This window comes from Zalophus californianus, chromosome 5 (assembly GCF_009762305.2).
Source record: "Zalophus californianus isolate mZalCal1 chromosome 5, mZalCal1.pri.v2, whole genome shotgun sequence".
Lineage (NCBI taxonomy): Eukaryota > Metazoa > Chordata > Mammalia > Carnivora > Otariidae > Zalophus > Zalophus californianus.
Genome location: NC_045599.1, coordinates 34,010,735 through 34,029,098, shown reverse-complemented (window position 1 = coordinate 34,029,098; position 18,364 = coordinate 34,010,735). Strand labels below are relative to the sequence as shown.

General features: G+C 43.9%; 1 protein-coding gene across 15 annotated transcripts in view; it reads right to left on the bottom strand.

Moving 5' to 3' along the window:
- LOC113928569 (protocadherin gamma-C4) overlaps window positions 1–18,364 on the bottom strand; it is a 340,355-nt gene that overhangs the window by 124,268 nt on the left and 197,723 nt on the right. The window contains exon 1 of one of the 15 annotated variants that reach the window (XM_035727468.1): window positions 13,756–16,826. The exons of 11 other annotated variants lie outside the window; for them this stretch is intronic. In XM_035727468.1, coding sequence (XP_035583361.1) covers window positions 13,756–16,176 — 2,421 coding nt within the window. In that variant the 5' untranslated portion in view covers window positions 16,177–16,826. Of the gene's footprint in view, window positions 1–2,410; window positions 4,993–7,467; window positions 10,045–13,755; window positions 16,827–18,364 lie in introns of those variants that run through there. 3 more of the 15 variants (XM_035727473.1, XM_035727458.1, XM_035727478.1) reach the window with 3 other exon arrangements.

Sequence of the window (18,364 nt, the reverse complement as noted above, 5' to 3'; positions counted from 1 at the left end):
AAAATCTTTAAAAAAAACTCACTGGGGAAATGTTTATCTATTCTTCAATACACAGTCACAAATGGATATTTCAGTAGATTACATTACTTTTTTATCTATGTATCTATGTTATACTGAAGTAATGACTTTGGAATTGACCTTATGGTAAGTTTATTCACATAAATTTCCTGGGCAAATGAGATTTGTTCTAACTATTTTACTCCATCTGTTGAAGTTTTTTTTAACAATCAGTGAAGGTTTTGAACAAGAATAAGGTCTTTTGTCAGGGCAAGTTTCCAAACACTTTTAAAAATTGTAAATTATCAATAATATAGTTGTCCCTTCAAATGTCTGTACACCCAAACACTACCGAAAAGGTTAAATCCCAACCACAGTATGTGCAAAATAGGAGGAAACACTACAAAACCCTTGGGAAATGCTCTTTTTATAACTAACACATGCTTTATTGTGTTTTTCATTCTCATGTGATGACAAATCAGGAGTTAGCACTGCTAAGATGCTATAACAAGGAATACAGAAGATATAGAATCATTTTTAATTGAATTGATCAGCTTGTTTAGAATCTGTTTATATGAAACTTTTCTTTTTTTTTTTTTTAAAGATTTTATTTATTTGACAGAGAGAGACACAGTGAGAGAGAGAACACAAGCAGGGGGAGTGGGAGAGGGAGAAGCAGGCTTCTCCCAGAGCAGGGAATCTGATGCAGGCTGGATCCCAAGACCTTGGGATCATGACCTGAGCCGAAGGCAGATGCCTAATGACCAAGCCATCCGGGCACCCCTGAAACTTCTTAAAACCAACATTCTGTAACTCTCTCACCATGAGAACACAACATCTTTCACATGGCTGTCCAATCAAAACAATTCATTGGAACTTACGGAAAACGTGTCTTCTGTATTTTTCTAAATGACATTTTATTTCAAATATGATTTTGTTGTTTTTATTTTTGGAGAGGTGATGGACATTTTAGGCTTTAGAGTCCAAGTCTTCTTTTTTTTAAGATTTTATTTATTTATTTGACGAGAAAGAGAGAGAGAGAGAGAGAGAACACAAGCACAGAGGAGCTGGAGAGGGAGAAGCAGCCCCTCCTCCCCGCTAAGCAGGGAGCCTGAGGTGGGGTTCAATGCTGGCTGGATCCCAGGAAGCTAGGATCACGACCTGAGCCAAAGGCAGACACCTAAGGACTGAGCCACCCAGGCACCCCTAGATTCTATGTCTTCTTTAGTATGAGCTCTTGGAGACCATTGACACATAAGGGAACCTGTTTCACCTACTACCAAGTTCCACCCTTTCAAATGTATTTGTTTTGAAATATAATAAGTATTAAAGTTTTGAAGGGTATTGATGCAAATACAAGGCTCACAAAAGGGGTTTAAAGTGAAGAAATCTCCAAAAGCCTAGAAAACTTCAGACCTTCAAGATCCAAACCCTAAACAGAATCTTAAAATTGTGAGATGTATTTTACTTTTACTAAGCTAACATAAGGATTTAAAAGTCTTGGTTAGGGCGCCTGGGTGGCTCAGTTGGTTAGGCAACTGAGTCGTCTCCCTGCTCCCTCGTCAGTCTCCCTGCTCAGTGGGGAGTTTGCTTCTCCCTCTGCCAGCCGCTCCCACTGCTCATACTTTCTCTTTTTCAAATAAAAAATAAAATCTTAAAAAAATAAAAGTATCAGTTATCAGTTATTTTTTTCTCAACTCTATTTAGGAATACACATATATATTTCCTAAATATAAAACACACTTACCATATGTGGTTGGGTAACTACTTCTTAAGTGAATGAGTGATAAGTGATAATTATAGCAACATAAGGAAGATTTTTAAATTTTATTTTTTATGTTTTTCTCTTCTTTTTAAAAAAAGATTTATTTGAGTGAGAGAATGTGAGCAGGAATAGAGGGAGGAGCAGAGGGAGAGAATCATCAAGCAGACTCCCCACTGAGCCAGAAGACTCCCCCACCCCACACCCCCCCCTTGATCCCACAACCCCTGAGATCACAACCCAAGCAGAAACCAAGAATCTGAGGCCCAACCAACCCAGCCACCAAGGCACCCCTATTTTTTGTATTTTTAAAAGTAATCTCTATATCCAAAGTGGGGCTGGAACTCACTACCCTGAGATCAAGAGTCTCATGCTCGACTGACTGGGCCAGCCAGGTGCTCCACTTATGGAAGATTTTTAAAAGGTTGAGAGCTGACATGTAAACAATCTTGTCCAAGACTTTGGAAAGCAAATGAAGCAAATTATCATGATTAGAGCTCAATTTTATAGTATGACCACTAAAACCAAAAACTTTGGGCTACACTTTTAAAAAATATTTTAAACTATCTCCACAATGTGTGTTTTAAAACATAAATTTATAAAAAATATAATTCCTTTGAGAATTAAACGTGAACAAAGAACTGAACTCACCTGAACAGAAGCAGCAGCTTCATCCTTACATTGACGAAAATCTACGGATGTTAGCAAGGAATCATTTTTCTCACAGCTCTCCAGGCTGATGAGCGTGTCCACGTAGTTGGGCTGGGGGAAGATCACGTGACTCTTCCGAGAGTCCGCGGTCAGGGAGACCTCGTGGGAGTAGGTCTGCAGGAAAGCCCGCACCCCGTCCACGCCCACAAAGCGCGAGGCCGGCACGCCCACCAGCCCGCCTCCGGAAGCCTGGAGCAGACGCGACGCGTGCCAGCGCCTCAGCCTGAGCGCCAGCAGCACGATGACAAAGGCCAGGAAGACGCACGAGACTGCCGCCACCGCCACCACCAGATACAGCGTGAGGTCCGAATCGTCTGGGTCGGCGGGGGTCCTGATGCTGCCCAGATCGGCCAGGACGGCTGGGATGCTGTCGGCCACGGCCACGGTGAGCGTGACGGTGGCCGAGAGAGGGGGCTGGCCGTGGTCCTGCACCGCCACCACCAGGCTCTGCTTGAGCGCGTCTCTGTCCAGCAGGGCCCGCGCCGTGCGCACCTCGCCCGTGTGCAGCCCCACCGCGAAGAGCCCTGGCTCGCTCGCCTTGTGCAGGCGGTAGGACAGCCAGGCGTTCTGGCCCGAGTCTCTGTCCACCGCCACCACCTTGGTGACCAGGTAGCCGGGCTCTGCGGAGCGGGGTGCCAGCTCCACGCCGGTGGAACCATCGGTGGGGGGCGCGGGATACAGGATCTCTGGTGTGTTGTCGTTCTGGTCCAGCACAAACAAGCTCAGTGACACATTGCTGCTGAGTGGAGGGTCCCCGCCATCGCTGGCTGTCACCAGTAACTGCAAGTCTCGTATATGCTCATAGTCAAAGGAGCACAGTGCATATAGGATGCCAGTGTCTGAGTTGATGGAGACATAGGAGGAGAGAGGGCTTCCCATGATGATGTCCTCAGTCACAGAGTAAGTCACTTGGGCATTTTTGCCACTGTCGGGGTCATGAGCCATCACAGTGAAGATGGAGGCACCTCTGGCATTGTTCTCTGGGATATAGGCTGAATAGGAGACTTGAGGGAAAGTGGGGGGATTGTCATTGATATCCGCCACATACAGGGTGATATGCATTTCAGTAGACAGAGATGGAGTCCCTAGATCTGAGGCCATCACTGTGATATTGTACACAGAGATCTTTTCTCGGTCCAGATATTTCCATGTCACCAATCTATAATAATTATCTATTGATTTTTCCAATTGAAAAGGTAAATTATGAGGTGTGTTACAGACAACTTGACCATTCTTTCCAGAGTCTCGGTCATGCACATTCAAGAAGGCAATTACTGTTCCAGGAAGAGTATTTTCCAAGACTGGGCTAAACAAAGATGTAATGATCACTTCCGGTCTATTGTCATTCACATCTTCCACCGAAATGAGCACTTTGGTCCTCCCCAAAAGTGCCCCCACATCTTCAGCTTGTATTTCCATTTCATAAAATGCACATTCTTCATAGTCTAGACTCTCTGCCGTTGATATTTCCCCAGTATTTTCATTCAGCTGGAATAACGGAGACTGTTTTTCACTAATTTTCCAGAACTTATAGGCTACTTCTCCGTTGGCTCCCTCATCCCGGTCGCTAGCGCTCACAGTAAGCAGCCGGGTGCCCGGGGGCACGTTCTCTGGGACTTTCACTCGGTAAATCGGTAGAGCAAAAACCGGGGCATTGTCGTTTGTATCCAGCACTGTCACGTGGATGTGCACTGTGCTGGAGCGACGCGGGTCACCGCCGTCCGAGGCGAAGAGGACCAGGTGGTGAGCAGCCTCTTCCTCGCGGTCCAGGGCCTTCTCCAGCACCAGCTCTGGGTGTAGAGTTCCATCGCCTCCAGTTTGCACGTCCAGGGAGAAGTGGTGATTGGGGCTGAGCTGGTAGCTCTGCAAGGAATTCATGCCCACGTCTGGGTCAACAGCCTCTGGGAGCGGATAGCGTGTTCCAGGTGCAGCAATTTCATTAATTTTCATTTCCAGATTTTCGACCTGGAATTTTGGGTTATTATCATTGATATCAGTGATTTCTATTTCTATCCCAAAAAGTTTTCCTCTGCCCTCAACCAGGATGTTGATATTTACTAGACACTGCATGCTTTGAGCACAAAGCTCCTCCCGGTCTATCCTGCCCGCGGTGAGCAAGCTGCCAGTTTTCCGGTTCAGAGCAAAAAGCTGCGTCCTACCTCTGGAGATGACGCGGACTCCGTGCTTCACCAGCTCTTGTGACTCCAGATTCAGGTCCTTGGAGATGTTACCCACGAAGGATCCTTTGTCGCTCTCTTCTGGCACTGAATAATGGATCTGTCCTCTCCCGATTTCCCACAGTGTGCCCATGAGCGCACACAGCAGGACCAGCTCGCCGTGTCTCTGGTAATTCTTTGGAGCAGCCATTGTTCTTTCACTACTGAATCCACTTAGAATCCTCATTGGGCATATGTGTCTTGTTTACCTTTTTGCGGGAGCTATGGAGATCATCTTATAGAAAACTGGAGTGTCTCAGATGTAGGGTCAGAGTTTCGCTGCAGCCCTGCAGTTGGTTTGTGGGATCTGCGGGTCTTTGCGAGATCTGAGCCTTTATTAACCAGATGGCATTTGGTTAAATTTATCTCCAAATAGGTGAACAGCGGCGCTTAGAGTCCTAAGCAGTTACTGCACCCACTTAGATATGTAATTGTGTATATTAGGTTAGTGAGAGAGGAAAAAATACTGGCCTTTTATAGTATGTTTTGAATTTATTTAATTTGTCTGTGAGTTAATATTTTAAAAGTTGTTGCCAAGAAGCACGGGATTAAGTAGGGTTAAAGTTTTACAAATTATTAAATGATCTGCATAGATTTATGGGATAGTCTCACGTTACTCAAATTTCTGAATACATTTACTCTTAAAATGTAAATCATTAAAATTTCATTCCTTTCTATGCTCTAAGCTTTATTGTAAGTCTATTATCAAATAAGACCTCCAGTTGTCACTGGAAATAAATTCATTTTTAGACTCAAGTAGAACTATGAACATGATTGACTCAGAAGGTGCTGTATTTGCTGTAAACCAGTTAATCATTATAGTAAGCTTTCAGTAGAGTTGTTGCTTTTTAAATTTTCTTTTTAAAATGCCATTTTAATTACATATTGATAATGTTTTCAAATTAATATTGTGAAATTTTAACAGGATAAATGCTTTTACTTTCAAGTTTCATCAGAGATTATATTATTTTGCTATTTCATTTACTTATTTATTTTTAAGTAATCTTTATACCCAGGTGGGGCTCAAAACTCACAACCCCAAGATCCAGAATTGCATGCTCTACCAACTGAGCCAGTCAGGCACCCTTGTTTTGTTTTGTTTTAAGATTTTGTTTTATTTTATTTTATTTGAGAGAGTGAGAGTGGCTGGAGGAGCAGAGGAGGAAAGAGAGGGATAAGCAGACTCCCCGATATGCACAGAGCCCAATGTGGGGGTTTGATCCCAAGACCCTGAGATTATTACCTGAGTTGAAGGCAGACCCTTAACCAACTGAGCTAGCCAGGTGCCCCAGGTACCCTTGATTTACTACTTTATTTAAATTATGTATTTTTTCCTACTTGAATAGGAACTATTTTAAAAATACAAATGAATACACAATGAAAAGCAAATCTGCACCCTAATCTTCCACAAATGAGAGATGATTACATTTTAAAGCAGACTTAATTAACTTCCTAAGAAAGACATATATTCTAAAGTTAATTTTACCTTAATTAGTATTTTTTTATAGAGAATCTCAAGCAGACTCCCCGCTGAGCATGGAGCTGGATCTCATGGCCCTGAGATCATGACCTGAGTTGAAATCAAAAGTCAGACACTTAACTAACTGAGCCACCCAGGCGCCCCCTTAAGTAGTATTTTGATCAAGAGAACCACAAAAAGGGAACACATAATTATCACCAAGCAGTCAAAAAGTGTCACTATGAAAAAAATTATGTCTCTTTTCTTCAGCAGTTTGTAAAGTAGCCAGTAACTGAGCATTTGCTAACAGAAATCTAGCTAAAGATGACAAACGCATTATCTTATATATATACTTGTATGCACTTCAGATTGGCAATTTTGTCTAAAATTTGAAGAATTCAAGACTCTATTTTTCTCCTAGAGGTAGTAGAATGACTAGAAGACCTCTGGCTATATTTGGGCTGGAAAAAGACAAACTAAATTATATAGGTGTGTGTGAAAAACCTATGCTGCAAATTAAAGAAAAAGTTTTTATCATCTGGTGAGCATACTGGTCTTACAGGTAAGTAAGATGCTTTTATTTTTTTTTAAGATTTTATTTATTTATTTGACAGAAACAGACACAGCGAGAGAGGGAACACAACCAGGGGGAGTGGGAGAGGGAGAAGCAGGCTCCCCGCTGAACAGCGAGCCTGATGCGGGGCTTGATCCCAGGACTCTGGGATCATGACCTGAGCCGAAGGCAGATGCTTAACGACTGAGCCACCCAGGCACCCCAGTAAAATGCTTTTAAACACACATACAGTTCATTGCATATAATTGGAAAATATCCATCTACATAAAAATCCAGGTTAAGGTATTTTATTCTAGGAGGCTTTGAAACAAAAGGAAGTGAATAAAAGAAACAAAACCGTTAAATCAGTTATGAAAAATGCTCAATTTTAGCTTAATTTTTTTTGCTTTAAAGGTTTATTTAAATGACTGCCCACTTTTACATTTATACTATATCCAGCTAAAAAAAAGTATATTAGGTAATAGGAAGAAAAACTTAGGAAAAAATCTCATTGGCTTTTAGGAGATAGCCTATAAAATTGATTCCCTTCCTAGATAAAACCACACTCTAAGTGCTTCATAGATCTGAGCCTGTTAAGACATCCCTAAAAGAGACATAACTCCTCCTACTTCAACTTCTCATGAAGATTGGTATGATAGCTTTTTTACTTTATAGAGAAACTTTTAGATCTACAAATTGTATATTTTTCCCATGAACATAAAGAATTGGGTAGATCATAAGAAGCAGGTTATGCTTCAAAGAGACTCACCAGATGGGAGGTTGACTCACTGGATTTGCAAAGTGGAAATAAGGCCCCAGATGAATCACCGAAAAGTATGTCTTGTTCTGAACTCAACTGCTCATTGCACTTTAGAAAATTAAACTCTGTCTTTCCAGTATGGGCAACACACAAATTGTAGGAATAAGGCAAAGTCCCTTCGCTGTAGTTGGGAGGAACCACAGGTCCTGACTTGAAACACAGACCCGGCTGAAAGCAGCTCCAGGTGGTCGGGCTGGAGGAGGGACGAAGGTGCAAGGCGATGGCCAGAGTCACCGCCAGGAGGAAAAGTACTGAGATCAAAGCCAAAGCTACCACCAGGTAAAACTGCAGCTCAGCCTGGGGGTCAGAGGGCGCCGGGCGGTCGCTGACATCTGGCAGCACTTCTTGTAGGCTGTCGGCGAAAACCAGGAGCAGCGTGGCGGTGGCCGAGAGGGGCGGCTGTCCCCCATCCCGCACAGCGACCAGCAGGCGCTGGCGGGCCGCGTCCCTGTCGCCCAAAGCGCGCGCCGTGCGCACCTCGCCCGTGCGCAGCCCCAGGCTGAAGAGTCCCGGCTCGCTGGCCTGCAGCACGTGGTACGACAGCCAGGCATTGTGTCCCGAGTCGGCGTCCACCGCCACCACCTTGGTGACCAGGTAGCCGGGCTGCGCGGCGCGCGGCACCGTGTCGAAGAGCGCCGAGCCGTCGGGTCCCAGCGCCGGGTACAGCACCCGGGGCGCGTTGTCGTTGCGGTCGCCCACCAACACGCGCAGGCTCACGTTGGCGCTGAGCGCGGGCGAGCCCTGGTCGCGGGCCTGCAGGGTCAGCTCGAAGGCGCGCAGCTGCTCGTGGTCGAAGGCGCGCTGCGCGAACACCACCCCGCTCTGCGCGCTCACGGACACGTAGGACGCCAGCGCGCGTGGCTCCAGGTCGCTGTTCACGATGGAGTAGGAGACGCGACCGTTAGTCCCCAGGTCGGGGTCGGAGGCGCTGACTTGGGCAATGGATGCTCCAGAAGGATTATTCTCAGCCACATGGACTACGTAAGAAGGCTGTTCGAAAACCGGCGGGTTGTCGTTGACATCGCCGATGTGTAGGGTGACGCTTGAGCTAGAAGAAAGGGGAGGCTTGCCCCTGTCGGTGGCTGTGATAGTGACATTGTACTCAGGGGTCTGCTCACGGTCTAGAATTCCATCTGTCACTAATTTATAGGTGTTTATCGAAGAAGAGACTATTTTAAATGGAACATCACCTTCTAATTTACAAATAACTTCTCCGTTGTGTCCAGAATCCTTGTCACGGATTTTAAGCAAAGCAACGTGTGTTCCCAGGTTGGTGTCCTCCATAATAATATCCCGCAGAGATTGGAATACCACTTCTGGGATATTGTCATTTATGTCTTGGACCTCTATCTCCACGGTACATTGAGCAATCATTCCTCCACCATCCCTTGCTTCCAAAACTATGGAATATTCTTTGACTTCCTCAAAATCTAACCTACTTAGAATAGTAATTTCCCCGGTAATAGAATTCAGGTCAAACTGGGTGATCTGGCCTGCTTCAGTGAAAGAGAAGGTGATCTGGGCATTGACACCCTCATCCTGGTCAGTGGCCATCACTCGAAGCACAGGGGTGCCCGGAAGCACGTTTTCCAGGACGCTCACCCTGTATAGTTCTTGGCTGAACACTGGGGGGTTATCATTGGCATCAGTCACTAGGACCTGTATCTGGGCAGTACTACTAAGGGGTGGGTCCCCGCAGTCCAACGCAGTCAAGGTCAACTGGTAGGATTTCTGCTCTTCCCGGTCTAAAGGCGTTTTTAGTACCAGCTCAGGGTATTTACCGCCATCTTGTTTCTCTTTATTCACCAGTGAGAAATGATCATTGGGGTTGAGCTGGTAATTCTGTAGTGAGTTGGTACCAATATCTGCATCATGGGCAGATCCTAAAATAAATCGTGCCCCGGGCTTTGTAGACTCACTTATCTGCAGGTCAAAAGAAGTTTGGGTGAATTTTGGGGTATGGTCATTAATATCTTCGATGTCCACACTCACGTGATAAAAATTCAACGGATTTTCAGCAACAGCCTCAAATTCCAGAGTACAGGCTGGCTTCTTCCCACATATCTGCTCCCGGTCTAGCCTGCTGCCCACAAGTAACTCCCCGCTCTTGGCGCTCACGGTGAAGTAAGCCTTCTCCAAACTGATGCGCAGTTGTCGAGTCGGTAACTCATGCACGGTGAGTCCCAAATCCTTGGCGAGGTTCCCCACCACCGAGCCCTCGGGCATTTCCTCGGGAATCCTGTAGCGGATCTGCTCAGAGAGCGCCGGGCCGAACAAAGACAGCAGGAAGGGAAAGAGCACTGGCCGCCTCTCAGCCCAGCCCCTCTCGGCAGCACCGCTCCCCATCCCTCTTGCTCCCCTCAGGTTGCTCACGGGCCTGGAGACGCCGGATTACAAATAATCTCTGTGCTGCAGATGTCCGGAGCTCCGAACAGGCTGTAAGTCCTGTGTGAGGGTCAGGGTTTCTTCTTTTCCGGAGGAGGAAGTGGTGTAAAGGCTGGGCTAGCGAGTCTGATAGGGAAAGCGCGCGGCGGCTGCGCGAGGAGATCGCCAGTGCCCAAGCTCTCCATTTTGGCCAACAGCGGCGCCCACAGTTCTCACTGGGGAACTGCAGCCTCTGCTGCTTCAGTTTAACCAGCTACAATAATAACAATCCTGTGCCTAACTGAACAAATTATTTTTATATGTGTATATATTTAATGATGATTGATTCGTATTATTAGCTACACAAATATCCCAAATTTCCAGGTTTTCAGGGTAGTCAATATGTTGACATAATTATTCCTCCATCTTCAAATCCACACTGTAATAGATGACTATAACACAGACTTCGCCTAACCGATCTCAGAGTACAGTAATTTTGAATACTTATTAATTAGCAGTATACGAATAACGTTTGTTGTCCTTCTTTCCTTGTTCCTGTTTTTCATGATTTCTTTCTTTTTTTGGGTACCTCTATGCTGGTTCATTTCAATTTTTTAGAAAGCATCAGTAATGTTGAAATTGTCTTTAAAAGGGCACAACTTATACTTATTTCTAAACCCTTCTTTCTTTCAAAATGGTTTCTTTTTTTAAAGATTTTATTTATTTGACAGAGAGACACAGCAAGAGAGGGAACACAAGCAGAGGGAGTGGGAGAGGGAGAAGCAGGCTTCCTGCTGAACAAGGAGCCTGAAGTGGGGCTGGATCCCAGGACCCTGGGATCATGACCTGAGCTGAAGAAAGATGCCTAACGACTGAGCCACCCAGGCGCCCCTCAAAATTGTTTCAATAATTTCTTTACAGTAATATTATCTGATGTACACTTGTATCAGTTAAGGAAATGATAGCTGGAAGAACGTTAGCCTATTCCCTCTCCTTTGCATTGTGCAATTATTTTCTGGTTATAAAATATAACATCAACCTTCAAAGTTACCAGAGTGATATATTTTGCCTTCGAACACAAAGTAGCTAACTCTGGTCTACTATAGTGAGGTACTGGTTCTCACTTGTGTGCTTAAATAGAACACCTCATGATGACCTCAGTGGATGAAATAGTCCTTAGAATATTCATTTGAAATAGCATACTGAGTTTAGTGGTGGCTTCTTTCCTTTGTTTAAAAATATTTTTAAGTGGGGGGTGGGAGGGATGGGGTGGCTGGGTGATAGACATTGGGGAGGGTATGTGCTATGGTGAGCGCTGTGAATTGTGCAAGACTGTTGAATCACAGATCTGTACTTCTGAAACAAATAATGCAACATATGTTAAGAAAAAAGAAAAAGAAGATAGCAGGAGGGGAAGAATGAAGAGGAGTAAGTCGGAGGGGGAGACAACCATGAGAGACGATGGACTCTGAAAAACAAACTGAGGGTTCTAGAGGGGAGGAGGGTGGGGGGATGGGTTGGCCTGGTGATGGGTATTAAAGAGAGCACGTTCTGCGTGGAGCACTGGGTGTTATGCACAAACAATGAATCATGGAACACTACATCAAAAACTAATGATGTAATGTATGGTGATTAACATAACAATTAAAAATTAAAAAATAAAAAAATAAAAATATTTTTAAGTATCTAATGAATCTGGTTGGGGGATTTTCCTTTTTAAAATACCTGATAATCATATTTCTGCCTCACAAAGTGTCAGTAATATTGTCTTCTTCCCAAGTGATTATACATCTGAACACTGCAAAATATATGAAACATACTTCCACACTATTGCACATCCCCTCTTACGCAAAGTACCACCAAACACAATGCTATGTTAAAAAAAAAAAGTCCTTTTATTTAATACTCGAAAGTTTAAACATAGCCAGGAAAGAGTTAGCCTATCCCCCTCCTTCCTATTGCACAATTATTTTCCTGGTTACAAACTATAACATCAATCTTCAAAGTTACAAGGGGAATAATATTTTGCATAGTTCCTAGTAAAGAAGTTGATCCAAGTAAACAATATTACTTGTCATCAACCCCTTCTAGTTGCTAATCAACTGATATACTGGCCTTTATTGAAATCTTATGTAATGAATATAAAAGTAGTTAAACCCAGATTGGGTTATTTGTAACTAAATTTTTCAGAAGATCCAATAAATTGAACCAATTTCTGGTCTAGGACTTGAGTATATGGTTGTTTCATAAAGCAAGCATCCCCAATCTCCCACTAGGAGAGCCCACAAACACACTTCACATGGCTGTACCATGAAAATAGCACAATAGAATTTTGTTTTAAAACATCTAACTGCTTATTTCACAAGTGCCACTTGAAATGACATTTTATTTGATATCATATTTTATTGGCTTCAGACAATAACCTTTATTGTTGCATTAGATCCATCTCGCTGATCTAGATCTTAGCAAAGCTTGATGCACACATTACATTCTTTTATTTAAGATTTTATTTATTTATTTGAGGGAGAGAGAGAGAAAAAGAGCATGGGGGGGTAGTGTGGGAGGAGAGGGGCAGAGGGAGAGGAAAAAGCAGATTCCCCGCTGAGCATGAAGACCACTCAGGGCTCCATCCCAGGCCCCTGAGATCATGACCTGAGCCGAAGGGACTGAGCCACACAGGCGCCCCATACATTTCATTCTTTAGGCATTAGTCTAACCTTCTAGTAGAAACTAACTCTAATGGACGATTATGTTTAAATATGTCAGGAAGTGAAATATCACCTCCCACCTGTCAGAATGGCTAAAATCAAAAACACAAGAAATCACAAGTGTTGGTGAGGATGTGGAGAAAAAGCAGCCCTCTTAGACACTGTTGGTGGGAATGCAAACTGGCGCAGCCACTCTGGAAAACAGTATAGAGGCTCCTCAAATAGTTAAAAATAGAATCATTGTATGGTCCAGTAATGGTGCTACTAGGTATTTACCAAGATACAAAAACACTAATTCAAAGGGATACATGCACCCCTATGTTTATAGCACCATTATTTAAACTAGCCAAATTATGGAAACAGCCTAAGTGTCCATTGATTGATGAATGGATAAATGTGTGTTTATATACAATGAAATATTATTCAGCCGTAAAAAGATGAATGAAATCTTGCCATTTGCAATGATATGGATGGAGCTAGAAATTATATTGCTAGGTGAAATAAATCAATCAGAGAAAGACAAATACCATATGACTTCACTCATATGTGAATTTAAGAAATGAACAAAGGAACAAGGAAAAAAAGAGAAACAAGCCAAGAAACCGACTCTTTTTTTTTTTTTAAGTAGGCTCCATGACCACATGGAGCCCAACGCTGGGCAGGACTTGAAATAATGACCTTGAGATCACGAGCTGAGCTGAGATCAACAGTTGGATGCTTAACTGGCTGAGCCACCCAGGCACCCCCAAGAAACTGACTCTCAACTATTGAGAACAAACTGAGGGTTACCAGAGGGGAGGTGGATAACCTAGTGGGTAACCTCTTGATAACCTAGGGCAATGGGAAAGATGTAACAATTCATTCTCATTTATAAAACACATGAATTAAGAACACTGAGTAGAAAATAGATGGAAGGTATAAAAATGTAATTGTCCACTTATTCACAATCTTCTCCACAGGCTTTCACTATGGAAACGACACTAAAACCTATGCCAACAAGTGTTCTATATTAAAGTATCACCACAGAAATAAATTACTGAACGTGGTTTACCTCTTTAAAGGTTTTTCACCACATCTTCAAAAACACGTTTCACAAAACAATAAAGAAAATCACACAAAATATAATTCCTTAAGAGTATAAAGATAAAGGAATTAGAGAACGCACCTGAATATTTTCGTCTTCATCCTTACATTCACGAAAATCTATGGCGGTTAATAAGGGATCTTTTTTCTCACACGTCTCCAGACTGATGAGCGTGTCCGCGTAGTTGGGCTGGGGGAAGATCACGTGACTCTTCCGCGAGTCCGCGGTCAGGGAGACCTCGTGGGAATAGGTCTGCAGGAAAGCCCGCACCCCGTCCACGCCCACAAAGCGCGAGGCCGGCACGCCCACCAGCCCGCCTCCGGAAGCCTGGAGCAGACGCGACGCGTGCCAGCGCCTCAGCCTGAGCGCCAGCAGCACGATGACAAAGGCCAGGAAGACGCACGAGACTGCCGCCACCGCCACCACCAGATACAGCGTGAGGTCCGAATCGTCTGGGTCGGCGGGGGTCCTGATGCTGCCCAGATCGGCCAGGACGGCTGGGATGCTGTCGGCCACGGCCACGGTGAGCGTGACGGTGGCCGAGAGAGGGGGCTGGCCGTGGTCCTGCACCGCCACCACCAGGCTCTGCTTGAGCGCGTCTCTGTCCAGCAGGGCCCGCGCCGTGCGCACCTCGCCCGTGTGCAGCCCCACCGCGAAGAGCCCTGGCTCGCTCGCCTTGAGCAGGCGGTAGGACAGCCAGGCGTTCTGGCCCGAGTCTCTGTCCACCGCCACCACCTTGGTGACCAGGTAGCCGGGCTCTGCGGAGCGGGGTGCCAGCTCCACGCCGGTGGAACCATCGGTGGGGGGGGCGGGGTACAGGATCTCTGGTGTGTTGTCATTCTGGTCCAGAATGAATATGCTCAAGGACACATTGCTGCTAAGCGGTGGGTCCCCGCTGTCGTGCGCAGTCACTCTCAACTGCAGGTCACGGAACTGCTCATAGTCGAAGGAATGCAACGCATACAGGATGCCGGTGTCAGAGTTGATGGACACATAGGAGGATAAGGAAGCCCCCTGGAGAGTGTCTTCAGACAGGGAGTAAGTGACTCGAGCATTCTCACGGCTGTCCGGGTCATGTGCAGTCACAGAGAAGATGGAGGCACCTCTGGGGTTGTTTTCAGGGATGTAGACAGAATAGGAGGACTGGGGGAAGGCAGGCGGGTTGTCATTGGTATCTGCCACATTCATGGAGATATGAGTTTCCGAGGACAAGGGTGGGGTTCCACCATCTGTGGCTTTCAGTGTGATGTTATACACAGAGCATTTTTCCCGGTCTAGGTTTTTCGCTGTCATCAACTTATAATAATTGTCTATTGATCTTTCTAATTTAAAAGGAAGATTTTCTGAAATAGTGCAGGTCACCTCACCATTCTTGCCAGAATCTCGATCCTGAAGGTAGAAAAGAGCAACTACGGTTCCAGGAGGAGTGTCTTCAGGGATTGAGTTGCTTACAGATGTTACAGTCACTTCTGGGGCATTGTCATTCACATCTAAAACTGTGATAATTACTTTAGCCCTTGTCATACTACCAGGACCGTCCTGAGCCTGAACCTCCATTTCATAGTAGCTGGACTCTTCATAATCTAGGCCTTCTAAAGTTGATAATTCTCCTGTATGAGAGTTCAGTCGGAATATCTGTAGAATCTTCTGAGTTATTTTCCTGAAAGAATATGTCACTTCCCCATTGACTCCCTCATCCAAGTCAACAGCGTGTACCGTGAGCAATCTTGCGCCCACCGGCACGTTCTCAGGGACAGTTACTTGGTACTGAGGCAAAGAGAAGACTGGCGCGTGATCGTTCACATCCACCACTGTTACTTGGATGCGGGCGGTTTGGGATCTCGGTGGGTGGCCACCGTCAGAGGCTGTAAGGAGTAGGTGGTGAACCGCCTCTTCCTCCCGATCCAGCACCCTTTCCAGCACTAACTCCGGATATTTAGCTCCGTCATCTCCATTCTGCACAACCAGGGAGAAGTGATGATTGGGGCTGAGCTCGTAGCTCTGGAGGGAGTTAGTGCCCACATCTGGATCCCGAGCCTCATTTAACGGAAACCGCACCCCAGGAGCTGTGTTCTCCGTTATTTTTACAGCCATTTCTTCCGTCAAGAATCTAGGAGCGTTGTCATTAACATCTATTATTTCCACTTCTACAGGGTAAAGATTCATTTTATCCATCAGGATGTTAAAGTTCACCAGGCACCGCGCGCTCTGAGCGCAGAGCTCCTCTCGGTCTATCCTGTCTGCGGTGACCAAGCTGCCGCTTCGCGGATTCAGAGCGAAAAGCTGCGTCCTACCTCTGGAGACGATGCGGACTCCACGCTCCGCCAGTTCCCCAGGCTCCAGGCCGAGATCCTTAGCGATATTACCCACAAAAGACCCTTTGTCTGTCTCCTCGGGCACGGAGTAGAGAAGATGTCCTGCCCAAGCTTCCCTCTGGGTCCCCAGGAGGACGGAGAGCAGGATGAATCTTCTGTAGTCCCGACCCCTCTGCGGAGCCGCCATTGTTGTGCTGATCTTGTTTAGACACTGGGCTATCTCCTGTTGTGCTTCTGGATGCCAGTGTGTCAGTGTGGAATCTTTTGTATTCGTAAAAGAAGCCCAGAATCTAGTATAAGAGAACTGAGTTTGATGCAGCTTGGAAGAGAGTTTATCTCAATCTGGTATTTCTTTGTACGGTAAAAGCTCAGTGGTTCTGGCAGATCTTTTGCACCATTTTCCCCCGGTTGGTGAACAGCGGCGCTCAGAGTCCTTATTAAGTTACTGCACCATATTGAAGCAAAATAACTGATTTTTCAGAAAGTTGTTTTATCCTTCAAAATCCTTCCATTTATATTTCTCCAATTTATATATCTTTGATATTATTTAAAAATATATTTCAAGAAAATGAATTAATGCAACAGTGTTCATGATGGGTGCTTACTAATTCCAGATAACTTTTAAATTTTTTTCTGTTTTGCATTTCAAACTTTGAAATGATGTTGGGTACTGCTTCAGGCTTCATAGAACACAGTAAAATCAGTGTTTGTAGGTAAAAAAAGTGTGATTTATTTTGAAAAGGTATGTCAGAGTATAATAAATTAATTCAATAATATTGAACACCGACTATGTTTTAGATGCCACCATGTAAGACTCAGAAAGTCAAAATTTTCTTTAGAATACAGAGAGGTAATTTAATAAAGTTTTTGATTGGAGGGAAACTTAGAGATGATTTAGTCTAATACCTCCATTTTAATGATTTTAAAAATGAGAGGGAATTGCCTTGTCCTTGACTATATAATAGTAAAACCATTGTTGGAATACAAATATCCTCACTTTCAGTGTTCTAAGAAGAAAAAGGAAAATCATTTGCCTTGGCTGATGCTTAATTATGCTCAAAAAGTGCCATCAGAGAGGAGGTAAGAACCCAAGCAGCAACAATCAGCTATAGAAGCAACTCATTTTACACAGAAGGCAGGAGTTTGCAGATTCTACCACCGGTGTATTCATAAGAAAGTGGGTGTTGACTGCTTCTTTTCATTATGCAATTCAAATAATCATCCTACCCAATTCTAGAATAAGTGAAAAAAGTTGGGCCTCCAGATAGCCTTTGAGCATACACTGTCCTGAGAAGATCCTTAGAGGTACCAATTGTTCCAATGATGTTAATTAAATAAAACTGAATTGTTGATGGCTCTGAGGTTAGCCTTAGCTGATAGAAATAAAATTCTTTCCACATAGTTGCAGGAGAAAAGAGTTACCTGTCCTGAAATGAAAACCCTGGCAAGAAATAAACTTACCTTATGGGGTGCCTGGCTGACTCATTCAGAAAGAGCACACAACTCTTGATTTCAGGGTTGTAAGTTCAGGCCCCATGATGGGTGTAGAGATTACTTACATAAAGAATAAACTTAAAAAAAAAAGAAATACCTTGCTTTGTAAATTATTTTAAGCCCTAGGGGAGTAGATAGCAGCACCAGGAGGAGAAATCAGAGGTAACATTGAAAAATCCTTCTTAGCTTAGTTGCTGGGGATTTCCTAAGTGATCTATTTCTGCTCTCTGATGGCACTGGTCCAAAATATAGGCAATACTTTGAATGAAATGCTGTTTCAATCTATCAATTTATAGCCATGTTTGCTTTCACCAAGTAGATAAAATAACTTCTTGTTCAAAGGAGCCAATATGAGTATTACAGATTAATTCCATAAGTAGAAGTTAAATACTATTTGTTTAGTAGTAATTTTGAACTTTCTGTTGATGAAAGCAGTCATTAAAGATCATGAGTACTTGCAGACATTTTCAAACAAAATTTTTGGTCTAGATATTATGCTTCCCAATGTTGTGATCTTTTTCTACCTAACACTTCAAAATTCATAGGGTCATCTCACATTTGTTTCTTATTCTTACTATTTAAAAAAGAGTCTCAACTTATTACTTCTGGATAACTTCTTTGGAGTTAATTAACTATGATCTAGATAAATAAAATTATGAACATACTCTGAACATAAAGTATACTTTAGGAAGTAACTGGCTGTATTATCTCTAGTAATCAAATTTTCTAAGTTATTCTACAACATAAATTTAAATACTAAAGATCTCTATTAGACCACTAAGATATGTTAAATATAACATAAGCCTACTACATAAAATTGAAATAAGTTTACAGTTTTAAAGGAAGTATATTATTATTGATTGAGTTATTGGGAAGAATCA